A 19,377-nucleotide genomic window follows, 5' to 3' on the forward strand; every position below is an offset into this window, starting at 1 on the left:
GGGGGGGCAAATCCCAGGTGAGGACGAGGGTTGGGGGCGACTTTCCTGTGGAGGGCGGGGTGGGGGGCGACCTCCCAGGTGAGGACTGGGCTTTGGGATGCAACCTTCCTGTGGAGAGACGGTAGGGCCCCTGTGCTGTGGAGTCAAAGCTTTCCGTGTGGTTAGTGTCAGGGAGAGACAGCAGCCTGGGAGGGAGGAAGGTAGCTGAAGGGTTTTCGTAACTGTGCCCTGGGCTGTGGACAATGTACCACCTGCTGTGCAGGTGGCAGGAAGTAATCCTCTGCCCGCCTGGCCCTCCTCCATCCTCAGGTGCTGTGCAGATGTTGTCCACCACGTTTATTGGGTGCCTGAAAATATTTGTCCCGTGCTGTTTATATCAGCACAAAACCCGGCTTTCTTACCCACCCAACTTCATCATGACCATGCTGTTCGTGGGCCTGATGAGGTAAGGAGGCTGCTTCTCGCTTGAGTGTCTAAGACTCTGTGTATCAACTACCTTTTCCGTCACCGAATGGGCAGTTGGCTGGCTGATGTCATGATTAGGTGATCGTGGGTGTTTTCAATGCTAACTTTATAAGGGCTGTCGAGATCTGGACAATAAATGTGTTTGGTTTATGGACCTTAATGCCATCTCCATTTGATCAGACTGGTCTGGAACAGCCATGAGACTCATTTGATCATAGTTTGAGCATGACGGGCCTCCTCCTCCCTGGGCTGACACTCTCCGACACTGTCCCAGCCACTGTCCCAGCGGAACCCCTGGCAGGTGGGCTGGTGGTTCCTGGAGGGCCGGCCCTACGATGTCACAGGAGGGAGGGGGCGTCAGTGTGCCCAGCCGCCCGGCTGACTTGTCGCAGTCAGGAGAATAGCTACACATGGGCTGATGCACGCTGATGATACTTAGGCTTTTTTCTAGGTTTGCGACAGTGGTCTTGGGTCTGGTCAGCCTGAAGAATGTGGCGGTTTCATTTGCGGAGACGGTGAAGAGCTCCGCCCCCATTTTCACTGTGATCATGTCCCGGCTGATCCTGGGGGAGTACACCGGTGAGCGCTCCTCCTCTGGGTCCCCCGGTTGCCCCTGCCCTCCTGCCCGCCCTCTGCCCGCACCCTGTCACTGGCCAGGGCCTCCCTCCTCCCTGCAATGTTTCCAGTGGTCACAAGTTGGCTGGCACGTTCACCTCAGTGCGTGTGTCTTCACCTCTGCCTGGTGGGGCTGTGTGACTACGCGGAGGTCAGAGGGTCCGACTGGGAAAAGGCAAGAAGCAAGTAACCTCGGGTGTCATCACTCACGCCGCCACTCGTGCCAGGAAGATAGAACTCCTTGCCCATGCGAGATGGTGCCTGGCAAGGATGAGCAGCTGTGGGGCCCCTGCTGCCTTTCAGCCGTGCCGCTCTGCCCTCCCCAAGGGCCAGCCAATCGGTCTATTTGCACATCTCCAGCTGTTAAGGAAAGACGCTCTGTTTCCAGCTACACGGCACCCACGCCTCTGGTGTTCCAACCAGACCTTTAAAAAGCAGCGTGCTCCCTGGAAGACAGATGAAGGGCAGGTGACACACGTAACACATAACCTGTTACCTAGGGGTGCTCATGTACGCACACGTATTTGTTAGGAAAATGACATGATCTCAGAATAGGGCACATACCTGCCTTAGGGGGAGGGGACAGGACACAGCCGGACTTCTCGCAGCTGTGCCCTTGGGACTGTGCGAACGTTGTCGTGTTGGTAAAACAGTGAAATCGAAGTGTGAAGAGCAACATGACATGAGTGGGCCTGGCTTAGCTGCAGGAAAAGGGTATATTTGCCATGACTTTGAAACACCGTGATAGGGCTTCCAGCTATGGGACAAGCACAACGCAAACAATCTGTCACCGAGAACAGAAAAGTGTGATGAGATTTAGAAAGGAATCTGTTGGGATGCATTGGAGAACGACCGAGGTACAAGGACTTTAGGGGCCAAGATTACAGTGCCAGTGGTCACCCAGGGAAGTGACCCCAAGAGTGGCACTCTCCCTGCAGAGCAGCAGCCTCGTGGGTGGAGGGGTGAGAGCCGGCAGGGCCTGCCAAGAGGAGCTGCCCCTGGACTGCACCCCAGCCAAGAAAGCCAGTCCTTCCTGGAGGGTGAGGCAGATGCGTTGACCACGCAGGGCCGTGGGTTTGCTGGGCAACTGACGTGCACACTCCCCGGCTCACCTGCTCTGGATGGCACTGTCCTGTGGCGGGGACATGGCCCTTGTCCTATGAGGTCGATTTTGCCAAACATGAAAGGCTTATACCCTAGTCCACACTGAATTTCCCAGTAGACCTGATGAAGTCCAGGCAGAGGTTCAAAAGGTCGCCTGGTGCCCTTTCCAGGGAGAATGAGTTTCCCTCATACCATTCAAGTCAAGGTTGCTTATTAGACTTCAGAAGGAAACAAGGAGTGTGAACGCAGCGTGGGTCCCTGTAGAAGCCCCCACGCCAGGCACTGAGCCACAGCCCCACCCCAGTTTTCCCTCTTTAATAGAATCACCTCCTGCCTTTGCAAGTGACAACTCGTGGAGCCATGGGTGCCGGGAGAGGTGGGTTTCGGGGCACAGGACTCGCATCCGAGCCGCGCCTCAGAGCCGCCAAGGGGCCTGGCCTGGAGAGGGGACAGATGCCTGCACATGCAGGCTTTTTGCTGCGTCTCCCTCTGGCACAAAGAATCCGATGGGTGTTGGCCCTGAACTTATGGGAAGATCCACAGCTTTCCTGAGAAGGGAGGGTGCCACCAGGACTCTGAGAAGAGTACTGGCAGCTGGACAGACTGGTCACAGCCAGGCTCTGTGATGTGTTCCTTTCAGGGCTGCTGGTCAACCTCTCCCTCGTCCCGGTCATGGGAGGCCTGGCACTATGCACGGCAACCGAGATGAGCTTCAACATCCTGGGGTTTTCGGCCGCGCTGTCCACCAACATCATGGACTGGTGAGTCCCAAGGGGCGTGGGGACATGTGCCATGCTTGGGGACAGCGCCCACTGTTCTTCATGGCTGTTGGCATTTCAGTCCAGAGCCACTCAGAACTGCTTCCCGTAATTCAAAGCTGGGCACAGCTGATGCCGCCTTTTCCTAAACAGCAAAGCAGTAAGTGCCCCAATGAAGTAGCTTTTTCTCAAAAAAGAAGCCAGATAAGTGAAACAAAGCGGATACACACTGCATCCCTGGCTGTGACCATTAGTCCAGGATTGGCTGTCTTCATCTATGCAGGCGACATACTGCACCTAGCAGGGCTGTCGTTTCTGGATCCCCCCCCCCCCCCCCGTTTCTAGAAAAGAGGAAGTGACGCGGGTACCGGAGCATTTCCTGCTGTTGTCACTGAGGTTCCGAATCACACAGCTTCTTTAATCCATCGCTAACAATCTGATGTGTTGGCCTCTGCCCTCGTAGCCCCTAGACATGTGGCACGGGTCAGGTTGCCGTTCAGTGCATGTCCTGTGTGGTGAGCTCGTGCCATCCTGGGAGCCTTGCTTCCTGCACTGCGCACTCCCGTAGCCCGAGCTCTGTGACTGCCCCGCCTCTACCTCCCACGACAAGTCTTCCATCTAAATCTGCAGAGGACATCTTTCCACATGAGCCTCCATCTTCGTTTCTGACTGTCCATAGTGTGGACCCCCAGAAGGGAGGTGGAGCCTGCAGACGGCCCGGAAGGCTCTTGGTCCGTGCTGTCAGTGTCTCAGAACAATGGTTCTGCTTTATCCTTGTGTCTGCGAGAGTTTCTGTCTGACACTGTCCTCACCTAGGTTTTTTCACTAACACAAAGCAAAGCAGCCCCAGCTGCTAGAGCCGGGAGAGCAGTGTCAGTAGTTGACGTGCCGGCCCCGTTGGTTCCCAGGGACGAGGACGGCCCCGCTTTCTCGTTGTTGCATGTGTGTTTCCCACACTTTGTCTTTCCCGTCCAGGGGTTTCCTCCATGTTTTCCTCTTGGGGTCTTCGTGTGCTTAAACGCCTGCTGTGTTCACTCACTCCCACACGTTGGGTGCCTGGCTCGAGGCCATTGCTGATTTAGGGGAGCTCTTGGTTCAGAGTGGGGTTCCATGCAGTTATCAGAGCAGGGACTTGGGGTCCTCTGACACCTGAGAGCGGGGTGCCTCAGGCACATCGCTCAGCCTCCAAGCGCCTTGGTTTACCCATCCGTAAAAGGCAGGGATGGCGCTCCCTCATGGCGGAGTGATGCCTGGAAAGCGCCCATGTGGGCCCAACTCATAGCAGATGCCAGGGGCCATCCCCCAGGGGCCACCACTGTCGTTACTGCTTGGGAATGACACATGCGCTTTGTCTAGTGCAGGCTCCGTGCTAACTTCCTGTCCTGACGGGTAACCTCTTGTTCCTTTATTCCAGTTTGCAAAATGTTTTTTCAAAAAAACTCCTCAGCGGGGACAAGTACAGGTTCTCGTAAGTATCGCGCCTTCCTGTGCCGGGAGGATGTCCTGCCCGCGTGCAGGTCAGTGTGCCCTGGGGCCCTGATGCACTCCCCACTTTGGTGCAGGTGGCCTTTTAAGTGCCCTGGTGAAACTTGGAAGAAAACCCCAGTGTCTGCAGCTGCCCCATAGGCACCCTCGGGACCAGCCCAGCGGGCTGCCCTCCACTTCCCGTTCTGGGGGTTGGCTCTGTCACACAGGCCCTCCTTGTCATCCCAGGGAACACAGACTTCTAGTGCACTGGGGCCCTTTAGCGAGTGTCGCTGTGAGTCTGGGTGGAAGCCTGGCCTCTGCAAGTGGACCCTTAGGCGCCCCTGTCCCCGCAGGGCCGCCGAGCTGCAGTTCTACACGAGTGCCGCGGCCGTGGCCATGCTGGTCCCAGCCTGGATCTTCTTCATGGTGAGTTCTGGGAGCAGACGCCCCTGGGCGATGGGGGCCAGGAGCTACCTTTCCAGCTTACTGCCGTGCTTTGCTGAATTGTGCCCACGGCGCGCCCCCACAGAGAAGGGAGAGAAGGTGGAAGCCAGACCTTGTGCGGGTGTCTGAGGCAGGTTCATGCCTCCAGAGGCCGGTTTGCAGCAATTTTCGTGTGAGGGTTTTGGGCTCGCTTATTTATTATTAGAATTTCAAAGTGGCATCTGCCCACCGTAGGACAATCAACAGGGTAGGTGTACAGGATGAAAGAAGAGGGAAGGTGAGTCTCTTGGTCCCTGGGCCCCACTCCTGGAGGGGCCCCTTCCTGAACGTGTCTGTGGGGCTAGAAAGGACTCATATGGCCCCATTCGTCGGACGAGGTCCAAACCTTAACAGACACACTGGGTCTGGGTGGCCCTGTCCTGTTGTCTCACTCTGGGTGTATGTGGCAGAGAGCTGCCCTGTCCCATCACAGTAATAGGGAACTTTTCCTGTCACACCTTCAGTGGAAGTTTCTCTGGGCTATATTCCTGGAATTGGAATGTGTGATTGGAAGAATATGCGTATATAAAATTATTTTAATTGTGGCAAAATACACATAACAAAATTTATCATTCTGATAATTTTCGATTGTAATTGAGTACGTTTGCACAGCGGTGCAGCCATCGCCACCATCCATCGCCAGCACCTTTTTATCATCTCAAACCGAAACACTGTTCCCATTAAACGCTGCCCCCCCCTTTCCCCCTGCAAGGGGACAGGACTTCACCTCTCCCATCCTGGGGTCTCTGGCTGGGCCTGAGAATTAGTGACAGGAGCGGCACACAGCTGGACGTGGCACAGGAGCCTGCAGGAGGAAATGGAGACCCAAAGCAGTGGCAGAACCCGAGCACTGATACAGCAAGTCCTCGAAGACCGTCGCTCCACTTACAGTTGCAGAACCTCTGGACGACGTTCAGCGAGGACTTCCTGCATCGTAAAGAGGCAGTTGTGGGGACATCACCAAGCAGAGCGGGGTGCTGAGGGGGGTGACAGTCATGTTGACACGGCCTGTTTGCACAGTGCCCTTGGCCTCACTCCTGTTGCTTGATAAGAATGTCCCTTTCCTCCTGGGACGGGGAGAATGTCTTCCATACGGGGGTTTCATCTCCTCTTTCCAGCAAGAAGGGCTGTCAGAGCACCCTTCCCACACTGCTCTCTTAAGTACCTCTCACTCAAAATAATCTTTATGGCAAGTGGCAGATTTGGGGAGCTCCTCCCCTCCCCGAGCCCGGCACCCACCCTCCTCTTCCCATCTCTGTGAACTCAGCCACTCCAGGTCCCCATCTGTGTGTCTGCCTTCCATGTCTGGTTTGTTTCATGGAGCACAGTGCCCCCCAGGCTCACCCACGCTGTAGCGGGTCAGGGCCTCCTGCTCATCAAGGCCGAGTGATACCCCACGTGCAAACATACCACACGTCGCGTGTCCACTTGTCCGCTGGTGGACGCTTGGCTTGCTTCCATGTTTGGACTGTTGTGAATAACTTACGCTGCTGAGAACATGGGTGTGCAAGTCCCCGCGTTCAGTGCTTTGGGGGACATGCCCGGAAGTGGAGTTGCTGGGTCATCTGGTCGCTCTGTGTTTAACTCGGAGGAGCCTCCACACCGTTTCTGTCACAGCTGCACTGATTTCCATCCCCACAGCAGTACACAGGGTTCCAGCCGCTCCATGTCCTCGCCAACAGTGTCATGTTCTGGGGGTGTCTTGTCCTGTGGGTCCTAATGGGGGTGAGGTGGTGTCTCTGGTCTGATCTGCGTTTCCCGACGTCTTTCATGTGCTCGCTGGCTGCGTGTACCGTATTTAGGATCTTGATCAGCGCCGCTCAGTGGCTGCCTCAGAAGGCTGTTTGCAGGGCGCCCCTCATGCCGGTCCATTTGTCAGGTCACTGGCACGCGTGGAGCCCTGTCTTTTGGGGTGGGCGGCACGGTGACGGCAGGCATGCTAGGGCCTCTCTGTTCCGGCACAGGACTTGCCGGTGATTGGTAGGAGCGGGAAGAGCTTTGCTTACACACAGGACGTGGTGCTGCTGCTGCTGACGGACGGTGTGCTGTTCCACCTGCAGAGCGTCACGGCGTACGCGCTCATGGGCAGGATCTCCCCTGTGACTTTCAGGTAAGACAGCAGCATCCCAGGAGACAGTCGCCCAAACTATTTGCAGAGCAGGCCTGAAGCCCTGTTTTCACAAGAGGTGTTTGTGTGGCAAAGTGCTCTAGCAAAGGCTGTCGTGATGAGCACGGCCCATGTCGTGATGGCCAGGACGCTGCGTGGGCACAATCTGAAACACAAACAGATGTGTAGGGAGACGCCCACTGGAAATCTTCAGAGTGGAGCCGGAATTGTTTGCGATAGCTTGAGTCTTGCTCTGTCTGGAACAGCTCTCAGTGGACGTCCTGCGATGATGGGATGCCCTGTCTGTTGCCCGGGACGGGCCATGGGCCGCAGGTGAAAGAGCTCCTGAAACGCGGTGGTGGGGTGAGGCCAAGTCCCTGGTGTGCGTGGCCACACCGGCCGTCAGCTCCCACACTGGATGGCAGCCCTGAGCCTCGCAAGCTGCCTTTCACTTGTATAACTGAACAAGCTTCAAAGCTGGACAGTTTTCAATAACAACTGGAAAGGAATGAGCTGAGGTCGCCTGCAGACCTAGAAATCCAAACTGTGATGTCAGCAGCTTTGGCCACATCACATTGTGTGAGCAGTGGGCCTTTTTCTTTAACCTCTCAACTGTCACTGGAGAAGTGGGATTGTCCCTGAGTGAAGACAGCATAGGCTGGAAGGCTGCATGCTGCCCTTAGGCCTCGTGGGGCTGCACGGGCAGCAGCCGCAGTTTCCCCGGGGCTCAGCACGGTGGCCGCTCTGTGGGGCAGCTCATGGGCCTACTGGTTTCAGTCGGGCCCAAGTCAGCAGCAAACGTCAGACGCCGGCCCGCGGGCAGTGTGCTCTGACCGGCACCACTGCCCAGCCGGCCCTCACCCTCCTGGGTCCTGAATGGGAGGTGTCTGCAGGACCATTGGGAACACTCGTCATTTCTACGTTCTCCTGTCACTAAATTCTCTTGAGGTCACTGTCGCACAAAGTTGTTTTTCAGTGATCATTAGCATTGGTTCAGAAAAAGACAAAAAACAGAAAACTAATTCTAGTTAAAGAAAATAACTTTCTTTAAAAATTCCTATTATAATCTGTATTATAAGAACAATATTCACTATAGAAAATTGGAAAAGGCAGAGAAGGACAAAAGATAAAGTTTAAATTACCCATAACCCCGAGACACGGCACTGCTCGCATTTCGGTGGATTTGGCTTTAATCCATTTTCATGGCGTGTACAGTGCCGCTTCACAGCGCAATTGTCTCTTCTTATGTGCCACAAAAGTGCCGCAGGGACGTGGACATCCCTTTGTTTAGAGAGCAGCTGAAGCGATTAGGGGTAAAATGTCATTGTGCCTGTCATTTACTTACAAATACTTCAGTCAAAAAAAGGCCGAAGCAAATAAGGGAAAATGTTCATTGTACATCTGGAAGGTGGGAACTGGGCTGTGTATCGCGGCGTCCCCTGCTGTCTCTGCCTGGCACTTTTCCTGATAGGAAGTCCTGCCACCCACAGGAGGGGGGCGGAGCTGGTGCGCCCGGAGCCTGCCGCCGGTCCCAGGCCTGTCCGGGCCATCACTGCCCCCTCTGTCTTACAGTGTCGCCAGCACCGTGAAGCATGCCTTGTCCATCTGGCTCAGTATCATCGTTTTTGGCAACAAAGTCACCAGCCTGTCAGCCGTGGGCACCATCCTGGTCACGGCTGGTGTCCTGCTCTACAACAAGGCCAAGCAGTACCAGCGGGAAGCCATGCAGACCCTGGCCGTGGCTGCCGGCCGCACACCAGAGGACAGCGCTGAGCCGCTGGTCCCCAAGGAGGCCAGGCCGCACCACTGAGCTCAGGCCTCGGCAGGTGCCCGATGCCACGCGCTGCTGCCATCCTCGCTGACACGGGATCCCTGCCCTCTCTGCCCCCTGGCCACTCCCACCCCCACGGTCACAGCTGGGGTGAGGAGACCAGGCCCGTGCAGCCTTCCCTGCCCCTTTCTGGGGTTTTCAGGCAAAACCAGCGGGAACTTGAATGGAATCCCAGACGCCAGCTTCCGGGGGCGGAGACCAGAGCCAGCTGCCTGCCGCCAAGCCATCGCCAATGATGTGAAAATGTGAACACGGCCTCCCGCTGCCCCACGCTGAGCGCACGGAAGGGGTCTGGACTCACCGGCCTCTGCACGGCCCTCGCAGGGCACGAGGCCTGACTGCAGTTAGGCCCCCATTCCTCCGGGTGAAAACCACTGGGGACAACTGTGAAGTCAGAGCTGGGTCTAGGTGCCAACATGGGCTGCTGTCTGCTTGGTGCCAGCAGACAGAACTCATCTTCCCCACGCTAGCCACTGAAGGCACTGCCCACTCCTTGGCATGTGGGGAGACCACTGTGCTGGAATGAAGGCCAAGGTGCCCACTGCCTGGGTACAGAGGCCACAGAGCCAGGCAATGAGTGGGGAGGGGACACACAGGGCTCCGAAACAGGGGGCCCCTGCTGCTGAGGGTGGGGTGTTGGGCCCTTGCCTTGCCACCCGACCCTCCTACCCGATGCGTCCTCTCCCCCACCTGGGGCTGCCAACAGCCGGTCCCACTTAGGGAAAGGTCACTCCAGGAAGGCAGGGGGGTCTTTCATCACCTGCTGCACTAAGCCCCCGCTTCCGAGGGGCTCCAGCCCTGGAGGCTGGGACACACGCGCAGTGCTGAGCTCAGGCAGGGGATGCCGCCCTCCGTTGCTCTGGAGTCAGCTGCTGTGCAGGGTCCCCTACCGCCCGTGTCTCACCATGAAGACATTACACTTTTCCTCCTGAATGGGTGAGGGCCGAGGAACACTTGGAGTGTTTACAGTTTCCATTACACTGTAGCATTGAAAATGAGAATGTAATTTTTTAAAAAGGAGACGCAGGCGCAGGTGGCTTCTGGACTGCAGCATGTATGTCACACTCTGAACCCACAGGCTGGCGGCGGGCTCCCCTCCCAGAGTGGATGGGCAGGTGCGGGAGCCCTGTGCTGGGCTGAGGCTCCTGAGCGCTTCACACTATCCCTCACCCCCCTTTCTGATGGGGCACGTCCACCGCCAGCCAGTTTCTGGGGCCCTCCCCATAGGGCAGCCCCACTCGGTGGTCCAAGGCGGCCTGGCCACCTGACCACCACAGCCTGCCTGCTGGAACTGAGTACACCAACTGAGAAAGGGGACCAAAGGCGCCCTTGTCCCTAAATCTTATTTCCCTCCCTGCTGGTCAGGCCTTTGGCTCTCACGATCAGTCCACTGGTTTTCCAGTTGGCTTCTCAACTGGAAAATATAAAAATAGCCTCTTCGGGAGATCACATCTCTTGGAAACAAAGAGCAATAATTATGTCTCATTAAGTTCTGCCTACTTGAAAAAGTTTGCCACAGCGAGGGATTAAAATGAAGCTTTTTAAACTACAACCAACCTTTTTGCGAAGCTGACCTGCATCCAGAGGACAGGCAGGTGTGTGCTCACATGCATGACAAGCTCACCTTCACTGTGAAGCTGTTTCTCCTGGGACTTGCCCCGGGTTCCTACTCCCTTTCCTCTTTTTCTGCTTCCCCCCAAAACAAAACTGAAGAGGACTCGTTGGTGATGGCCGGGGTGCTGGGGTGCTGCGCTCATCTGTGAAGACCAGAGCGAAAACACTGCTTCCACAGGGCTCCTGCCTGTGCACTGGAGAACATGGGTGCAGTGCCTGCGGCTGACAGTGGGATGTGAACAGGCAAAGGGGCACACGTATCGCCACCCCGTTGCAGGATTTTCATGTTGGCCTTCTTGCAGACTTTGTCATCTAAGTGTAATCAGAAATGCAGCCGCCTGTTGCCGAGTACTGTCAGGGGTTTCTGTACCCCATGCATCGTGGAGTTATGCAGCTCCAGCCCGCGACGTGCCCCGCCCTCCACTCTCACAAGTGGCTATCAGCTGGTTTTGATTTTCTAAATTTTGGGACCAGAAACTAAACGGAGATTTTGCCAAATTATTAGTAAGTGAGGCAATTTCCTGCAAGGCTGCTTTTGAGACTTCTCATCCCGGCTATGGCCGCCACTGCCCTCCCATTAAGTCTCACGTCCGCCCGAGTCGCCCACTTCACAGGCATGTCCAGGACAACCCAGTGCTGAGAGCCACAACCCGCAGCCTGGCTTGACCATTTGTTTAATGACTGTACAGAGATGACATGTTTTTTATTACCTTTATCTAGTTTTTATAATATGTCCTCAGCTGTCGCAGATGTGCTTGTACCGACGTTGATACTGAGTGTCGTTGCTCACACTGGTCGGCGGCTCCTGTGTCTGTGGTTATCTGTGCCTTTGTAAACAAGCCCACACTGGATCCAGGCTCCCGAGGCTGGCCATCTACTTATGTGTCAGAGATGGCTCAAGGAAACCCCCCCCAGAGTGACATAAAAAGCTTTTTGTTTTTAAATTCCACGAGTCATAATTTCTGCAGATCAGCATTAAAATCATCTGCCTTGGAAAGCTCAGGATACCCTTGCACAACCCAAAATGTGTCTTTAATTTGAGAAAAAATAAACATGGTGAATCAGAGACAGTAAAAAAAAAAAGTGTTATGCTAAGCGTATCAGCTACATGAAGCTGTGCTTGTCACCTGCATTTGAAATACTTTCCCCACACCAGTGGCTTTCAATTCCTGTTGTGCCACTGTCCTGTGGATGGTCACTTAGGCTGTGTGTGTGTGTGTGTGTGTGTGTGTGTGTGTGTCAGACGCACAATGGCTTTTTTCATTTGTCCAGGTGATGAGTTTCCTAAGGCCTGAAAGTGTCTTCACGGTGTCCCTGGGCTGGAGAAATTAAATAAGGATTTTCTACAGCTCAAAGTCCTCTTCTCTGCTTTCCTCGACACACATTGAACTAAGGGCTTTCTTCTTTCCAAAGTATGTACATGCCCTGGTTGGGGCCCCTTCCTTTTCCTGGTTTATAAACAAGAACGCCCCAGGTCCCCAAAGAGTCTGCCCATTTCTCTGTGCCCTGGCGTGGGGTCCCCCCCCCCAGCAGCTCAGAGCATAAACCCTTCCACGCTGCTGTCTCTGAACTTCTTGCCTCCCGTTTTCCTGAGGGCTCTGATTCTGAGTGTGATGGCCACTGGATCCATGCCCAGATGTCCAAACTGAGTTGGAAACTGTTCTAACTGGCAAAGCCGTGTGTGTGTGTTACAGTTTTTAAGGAAAACTGGCAGTTAGCCAATTTGAAGTTTTTATAATATTCACCAATGTGAGTTTGAACCTGCCCAGGGGGTTGTGGGCTCCACATTGAGAATGGCCGGCCAGTCAGGGTGATGTCCCCACACTGAAAAACTTGAAAGTTATATCAGTGAACCATTACATCAGAGCCAAGTAATATTTGCTTTATACCAAACAAAACTGTGGAAAAGTGAAAGTGTAAAATGTCTGTCATGTTTTGTATTTCACGTATTACAGTATTTGTGTGACTAGATCAGTACTTTCTAGAAAATGGTTCTGGTAAATAATTTAGTGAGTCACTTGATTCTGCTATGATAATAAACTGACGTTGTGTAACCGTGCCTGCGGGCGCCTCCTGTCATGTCTGTCTGAGTTAAGCCACTGTGGTAGCCACTAGCCGTGACTCTTGTTCAGCCAAAGTAAATGCTCAGCGAGCCCTTCGTTGTTTCCTCGTGTTTATGCTCCTGAAGTGATCACGGGTGGTTTCCGCCTGCCTTGCCCAGTGTTCAACATGGTTTTCCTGTCACCGAGAACTCAGTACGCAAAATAAAAGGCTGGATACAGAAAGTAAACATTTCATTCTGAGAGGGAAAACAATCCCAATTAAACTCGCCTTTGTGGTGCCCTAATTTTTTGGGTCACATTCTACATTTTCCATTTCAGGTCTAGTAAATGTGGACAAAACTTTATCTTGCATTCTCTTCCCTGAGATTCAGGATGTTGAATTATCACTCTTTGTGACCATTTAAAACAACAAAGGTCTACAGAATAACTTGACGCGGGGAAGAGGGCTTCTCATTCAATGGCCTCCGCGAGTTTGAGACTGGCGTTGGAGTTGGGGGCCTTAAAAGCTCCGCGGGCGGATCTGGGTAGGCAGTCGCGTATGGAGAACCAGCGTCTGAGCACAAGCCTTAAAGCCGCGGCAACAGCTCTTCCAGCCCCGGGTTTTGTCGTTTGTGTGTTTCTTTGGTAAGGCAGAGCCAAATGCGTGGCTGGAGGGGGCAACTTTCCAACGTATCTGAAAATTCAGTCAGCCATCGCGTTGTTGGAGGACCACCCTCAGCGCCAAGCTCGCGGCTTTGGGTCGCTGGGGGGCACACACAGGGCGACTGTCCGCTGCACGGAGGGGGCCTGGCGGGGGGGGGGCCGGCGCCGGCGACCTGGCGGGGGGGCGCAGAGAACCCGGCTCCGCAGGCCAAGCGCGGCGGGGGCGCCACTCCCCATCCCCCACCCCCGGGACCGGCTCCACTCCAGATCTCGTCATCAGCCAGCGCCGCGGCCGGAAGTGACGTAAGGAACACCCCGGGCACTATTTTGTCTCGGGGCCGAAATTGGCGGCGAGGCCCTACCCTGATGCGTCATCAGTCCGCGCCGACACAGGAAGTGACGACGCTCGTGGCGCGCGCCGGCCGCTGTTTCTCCTCACGCTCCGGGACCGGCGGCGGCGGCGGCGGCGGCGGCGCAGGGGTGAGTGGCCCTCGGCCCACCCAAGCTCTCGGGCCGGGCGGGCGACACGCCCCGCGCCAACCCCCGGGTTAGCGCGACTGAACCCCAGGCAGTGAAAGCCTCGCGGGCGGCCTGGTCTGCGAGCGCGCTCTCGCGGGGCGTCCCTCACCCCTGGCCCCCGCTGTCCTGTGGTGGAGGTTGCGGCCGTCAGCTGGGCCAGCGGCTCACGCAGCCCGTATGGTCTTTCTAGTAAATTCTGACGGCAGCGGCAGTGCTTGGTGAGTGCCAGGCACTCGTGTCCTCCCGGAACGGTGCCGCTGTGCGGGCGGTGTGCTTACGGTTTACAGAAGGGCAAGCTGAGGTGAAGTGACCTCCCAAGACCGCGTACGGGAAAGGCAGGGAGGAGCCGCGGGTCCAGGCTGTCACCTTTCAGAGCCCGTCCCTCTTCCCGAAGCGCCCGGAAGGGTTCAGAGACAGCGTCGCATCAAACCGCAGCTTGCAGTGTCCTGACGTAGCCTGAATTCTTGTTATTTTCGCAGTGTTTGAACTCAAATGGGTGATGAAAAGGACTCTTGGAAAGTGAAAACTTTAGATGAAATTCTTCAGGAAAAAAAACGACGGAAGGAACAAGAGGAGAAAGCAGAGATAAAGCGCCTAAAAAATGTAAGCCATGTTTTTTGAGTAAGGGGTTTTTTTAAAGGAGATTTAATTTCTTGCCCTCATTTTTCCATTAGAACAACGCTTCTTCGGTGAAGTTCTTTTGTACTTCCAAATGTCACAGGTGAGCCCAAAATCTATTCTAAAAATTAACAAAAACATTCGAATACTCAGTTTCCATCATCCAGACAGATTGATAACATACTAAAGCTGTATGCAGATGACAGTATCTACATGGAGAATAAAGTATTTTGAGCCTAAAGTCATTAGTGCAATTGGACTAACTTTTCTCTTTTCATTATTAGTATATTCGTGATACCATTTCTAAGTGTTTGTAGCATCATTGGATGTTACCTCGAAGTTGATGTTTTATCTTTCTTGGTTTGCATAATAACGTACTCAGGAAAATTTTCTAGTAATTTGATAAGGGCTGTTGGTAGAATAACCTCTTCTGATAAGATTAGCAGCAAGCCCTTACGTATTTATGAGTGTCATGAGAGTATTTGGTGACTAGATTATGCTTTAAGGCTCAATTTTGGCTCATATAAACAACTAACATAGTTGGCATAGAGTCTAATGTCCCTTGTCATATGCTGGTTTTAAATTTCTCATCTGAGGTTCCGGGTTACAGAGAGCTGTAATTTTAACGTCATGGGATTTGAATGAAACGTTTTGTGTTTTATAACATGGGTGCATTCAACGTGTATATGAAAGTTTGTTTGTGGATGTTGGCAAGGTTTGATTATCATTAAAAATATGCTTCTCTGTGAGGAAAATTACTTTCTCCTTGCTTCTCAGTCTGATGAGCGGGATTCCAAGCGAGACTCCCTTGAGGAGGGGGAGCTGAGGGACCACCGCATGGAGATAACTATCAGGAACTCGCCATACAGAAGGGAGGACTCCACAGAAGACAGGTGAGGGGGCGCTGCATGGTGAGAAAGCGTGCCCAGGCTGCCGGCACGCCAAACCGAGGACACGCGCTGGGTCGCACTACATAGCGGTCGGTGGTCCAGCCGGCCGTGCTCAGTGGGCCTTTGGAAAAGTCTGTAGTCATGACTAGCGAAGTTTGCCCACAACTGGAATGGACTCTTGTGTGGTGTTAGCTGTCACCTCGCCCCTCTTCTTATGGAAAGACTAAACAAGTGTGTGTATTCCTTTCTTTGTGAGAATTCTTCAGTCAAGTCAGTAACATTTACATAGTACATTTAAATAGTTGTGCTGTATGTTTGTGATGATTAGTAAAATGACTGTCTAAAATTGTATACAACCGAAACAGAATGCTGAAAGATTTTTGAGCAGAGGCTTTGAGCAGAAATGGTCCTACCGAGGTCTGTACATTCTGACATTTCTTCCTGCGCTATGGTCGCTCTTTACTTATTTCTTTCTCTCACCCCTCAACAAATAATTAAAGGCTACATAAGCAGAAATTAAGGTAAAAAGGTGTAGGGTGTGAATTCTAAGATTTTGGTCATATAGTCAATAAAGGATATTGTTAAATGATCTTTTAGGTCATTTTGTTCGTTTAAAAGTGTGGGGCCTTTTTTTTAACAGCTTTATTGAGGTATAAATGACAAAAAACTGCACATATGTAAACTGCAATTTGATACATTTTCACACACATGTGAAACTAGCCACCATCAAGATATGAACATGTCTTTTACCCCCCAGTTTTGTTCTGTGTATACCACATTGATTTCTGACTTGTACTTTTCATATGAGTCTATGTAATTTACAGTCTTGGCTTAAATATTATAATTAATATAATTTTTTAAGTGATGGTTCAGATTCAACTTGATTCATCTCCTGAACCCTGCATCTTTCTGTGTTAAAGAAGCTCTTTATGCCATTTACTGGAGCACAATGTGACATGTTGTTTCTTATTTCAGAGGAGAGGAAGATGATTCTTTGGCTATTAAACCGCCCCAGCAAATGTCTCGGAAAGAAAAAGCTCATCACAGGAAAGATGAAAAGAGAAAAGAGAAACGTAGGCATCGTAGTCACTCAGCAGAAGGGGGTACAGAAGCATTTGTTTTCTTTTGTATCATAGTCAAGTGTGGTCTGTTTCCTAGTTCATAATGTGCTGCCTTCCCCAGAGCACAGTTGAAAAGATAAAGTACGGTAACTTTTAGCTAAAAGCATAAATTTATTGTAGGTCATTGTGAGTAGCTATTTTATATTCCTTGTGCCATTTTTATGCCATCATTACATTGTTCTGGGGTAGTTTGTTTACATATAAGATTGTCTTAATTCACAAGTATAGGGGGAAAACACACCTTTCAGTGCTAAATTACTTTAACTGAAAATTGGGTACTTGATAAAGTCCAAGTAATGGGATATTGGCTCTCATACCAATATCAAGAGCTGTTTAAGGATTTGGGGCCTGATTTAAATCTCATTTATTATAAATGCAGTTGATTGACACAGTTTTATGACATGATGTAGAAACACTAAAAGGAGCTAAGCTTTGTCCTATGTTCTTTATGAATGGTGATTTTATAAATTATGAAAATAATGTATTCAAATCAATTGATTCAATACATGAAATTTTTAAAATGCGATGAAAATCACAATTTAACAGTAATCACACATTATTTTATTTTATTTTTTTACTTATTTGGAAGCTTACTGCATAATTTTATGTCTTCATCGTTTGTGGGGGGTTTTTTTTGTTAGTTTTTTTTTAGCTGAGCCATCCTACTACCTACCACCTGTTGGCAGCTTAGCGGCAACTCGGCTCGGGCCAGGCATTGAACTGCTGTTGCTCAGAGCTCGCACTCTTGAGCAAGCTCTTAACCAACTGAGTTGAGCCACTCGGCCGGCCCCTTCATCGTTTTTTTAAACATAAAATCATGATTGTTTTTCCAAGTCATTAATTATTTCTTTTTCATGGGTATTTTCAGATTCAGTGTTTAGAAGTTATGTTTCTTTGCGTGACACTTCTTGTTTCTCATTAGGCAAACATGCTAGAGTGAAGGAAAAAGAAAGAGAACACGAACGCCGGAAACGTCATCGAGAAGAACAGGATAAAGCTCGCCGGGAATGGGAGAGACAAAAGAGGAGGGAGATGGCAAGAGAGCACTCAAGGAGAGAGAGGTGAGAGGGCTTGCTTGGTTAAGGGGCTTGAAGTGCTTGAGATGATCAGCATCCCATCAGAACAGTGAAAGAGACGATCGTTTTGACCAGTAACTCGGCAGAGGACACAACTCTGGTGCGTGAACAGTCACGCACGGTAAACGCTGGGTGCTGTTGACCAGGAGAATCGTCCTGAAAGAAGTGAGTTTTTACTCCTCACGGGTGTGAGCCAGTTGAGAGAAGGTAATGAAGGGAACGGACATCTGGTAAAGGCTGGTGGGGGTTCTGCTCAGCAGCCAGACTGAGCCAGAGTCCTCGTGTAAATGTGAAATGGGCCTGAAAGAAAGGACATTGTTCCAGGGAACTGGAGGTCTGAGATAGGAGTTCAGATAAGAGGAATGGAGGTTTGGGCCAGACGTGTAACAGTGGAGGGAAAGGATAATAGAGTAGGGGGAGTGATCGTCCTAGATCTCTTAGCTGATGGGAGGTAGAGAGGAGGAGGAACTGTAAGTACCTCTGAGCTCAACGCATCAGTATGGTTGGGAAGTGGCCTGTGGGGAGGTGAGCGCTTTCAGTAGTGCACTGTTCTCAAGTCGTAGTTGAGTAGACGCCTTTTGGAGACGGCCAGCCTGGTCCACGGGTGTAAATTCTGACAGAATTAGTGCTTGGGAAGTCTGTGGTGTAGCAGGATTTACCGTCACTTCACTCAGCGAGTATTTATTGAGTGCCTGCTTGGTACCAAGCTCTGTTCTAAGTGGTCTAGGCCAGGAAGACTAAGGAAATACATTGTTCAGGGTTCTCTGAGTTACAACAGAATTAGGCTGGTTCCTTCCAAAAAAGGAAGGAAGGAATGAAGGTAACAAAGGAAATCCCAAGGCCTTGAAATAGTCTGGGAGCTGGGTTACCAGACTCTTGGGTGTTTATCCCCAGAGGTCTCTCTGTGGGCTCAGATTCCCTGGAGAGAGCATCTGGTTAGCTCCAGAGCTGACCATGGCTCAGGTAAAGGGTAAATGGACAGGTGTGGATACTAGAGCCATCTCTCTGTGTTGAGGTAATTTCCAGAGAAAGCATGGGGGCTGGCCTGCTATATGGAAGGGAGAAACAGAGGCTAGATGGCATTTACATGCCTGGCAGCCAGGGGGAACGGAACAGGATTTTAAAGAAGGTGTATGAGGAACATATATGCTCATTTGTAAATATTACAACCCAGCATGATGGATGATACGATGGAAGGATCGGATGGTCTTGCTCAGTCATACCTAAAGGAAATCACTTTACAGGTCAGTCAGGGAAATTTAGACAATATCCTGCTGATGCAGATGAACCTAGCCCTGGAATTGGCGAACCGGAAGACATTGAACGTGCAACCAAATCAATGTTTGATCTGGCAGATTGGTCCCTATTTCATCCGGTGATTGCCAGCTTCATATTTTTCTGTTTGTTGTTTGATGGTCTGCATGAGAACTTCCTCTTTATTGGAGTCCCTCAGGAATCCCACCTGATCGCTCCCATCAGTGGAAAGAACAAGACAAGGATCCTCTACGGAACAAATATTAAGGGAAAGATTCCACAGTTCCCATCCTTGGAATTGTCTTCAATTATTTGACATGGTTGTGACCTTCCCATTGGTGGTGTTACTGAATCAAGTGTAAGGTTAGATAAATAACCCAGAAGTGCTTTAAAACACTAATGGTTACTCGCCAGCAGTCTGCTTGTGGAGACCAGGCTAATTTGCTTCTTAACTATAGTACTGGCCCAGCTATTGACTGGGTTAATTCTCAACAGTGGGTCAGATAATTTGTATTCACTATTATCAATGGGAAATTTGAATCAGCAAAGACATGCTGGAGCAAATCAGACTTGTAGCTAGGAGAGGCCAGATGATGACCTATTACACGACCTGAGTGTTTTGTTTTTTTTTTTTTAAGATTTTTTATTGGGGAATTGGGGGGTTGGGAACAGTGCTGGGGAATTGGGGGAAGGGGAACAGACAAGTTGCTGTCGTTTTGTTCTTCAATCTAGTTGTGGAGGATGTTGCTT

General features: G+C 51.7%; 3 protein-coding genes across 13 annotated transcripts in view; all 3 read left to right on the plus strand.

Moving 5' to 3' along the window:
• SLC35E2B (solute carrier family 35 member E2B) overlaps positions 1-12,503 on the plus strand; it is a 30,033-nt gene extending 17,530 nt beyond the window's left edge. For all 8 annotated transcript variants that reach the window (XM_019658510.1, XM_019658511.1, XM_019658512.1 and 5 more), the window contains 7 exons: positions 310-445; positions 917-1,044; positions 2,825-2,945; positions 4,357-4,410; positions 4,763-4,835; positions 6,857-7,002; positions 8,572-12,503. In XM_019658510.1, coding sequence (XP_019514055.1) covers positions 310-445; positions 917-1,044; positions 2,825-2,945; positions 4,357-4,410; positions 4,763-4,835; positions 6,857-7,002; positions 8,572-8,809 — 896 coding nt within the window. In that variant the 3' untranslated portion in view covers positions 8,810-12,503. The remainder of the gene's footprint in view (positions 1-309; positions 446-916; positions 1,045-2,824; positions 2,946-4,356; positions 4,411-4,762; positions 4,836-6,856; positions 7,003-8,571) is intronic.
• A 1,029-nt stretch (positions 12,504-13,532) lies between these two features.
• CDK11B (cyclin dependent kinase 11B) overlaps positions 13,533-19,377 on the plus strand; it is a 16,641-nt gene continuing 10,796 nt past the window's right edge. Inside the window, exons 1-5 of one of the 4 annotated variants that reach the window (XM_019658571.1) lie at positions 13,533-13,629; positions 14,148-14,271; positions 15,064-15,179; positions 16,152-16,279; positions 17,220-17,358. In XM_019658571.1, the coding sequence (XP_019514116.1) occupies positions 14,161-14,271; positions 15,064-15,179; positions 16,152-16,279; positions 17,220-17,358 (494 nt within the window). In that variant the 5' untranslated portion in view covers positions 13,533-13,629; positions 14,148-14,160. The other 3 variants (XM_019658574.1, XM_019658572.1, XM_019658575.1) reach the window with 3 other exon arrangements.
• LOC109391135 (endogenous Bornavirus-like nucleoprotein 1) lies at positions 18,348-19,239 on the plus strand. Its single transcript, XM_019658429.1, is given in 3 exon segments — positions 18,348-18,355; positions 18,571-18,998; positions 19,001-19,239. Coding segments are annotated over 3 exon segments (570 nt in total). The 3' UTR covers positions 19,135-19,239.

This window comes from Hipposideros armiger, unplaced genomic scaffold (genome assembly GCF_001890085.2).
Source record: "Hipposideros armiger isolate ML-2016 unplaced genomic scaffold, ASM189008v1 scaffold_284, whole genome shotgun sequence".
NCBI classification, from domain to species: Eukaryota; Metazoa; Chordata; class Mammalia; order Chiroptera; family Hipposideridae; genus Hipposideros; species Hipposideros armiger.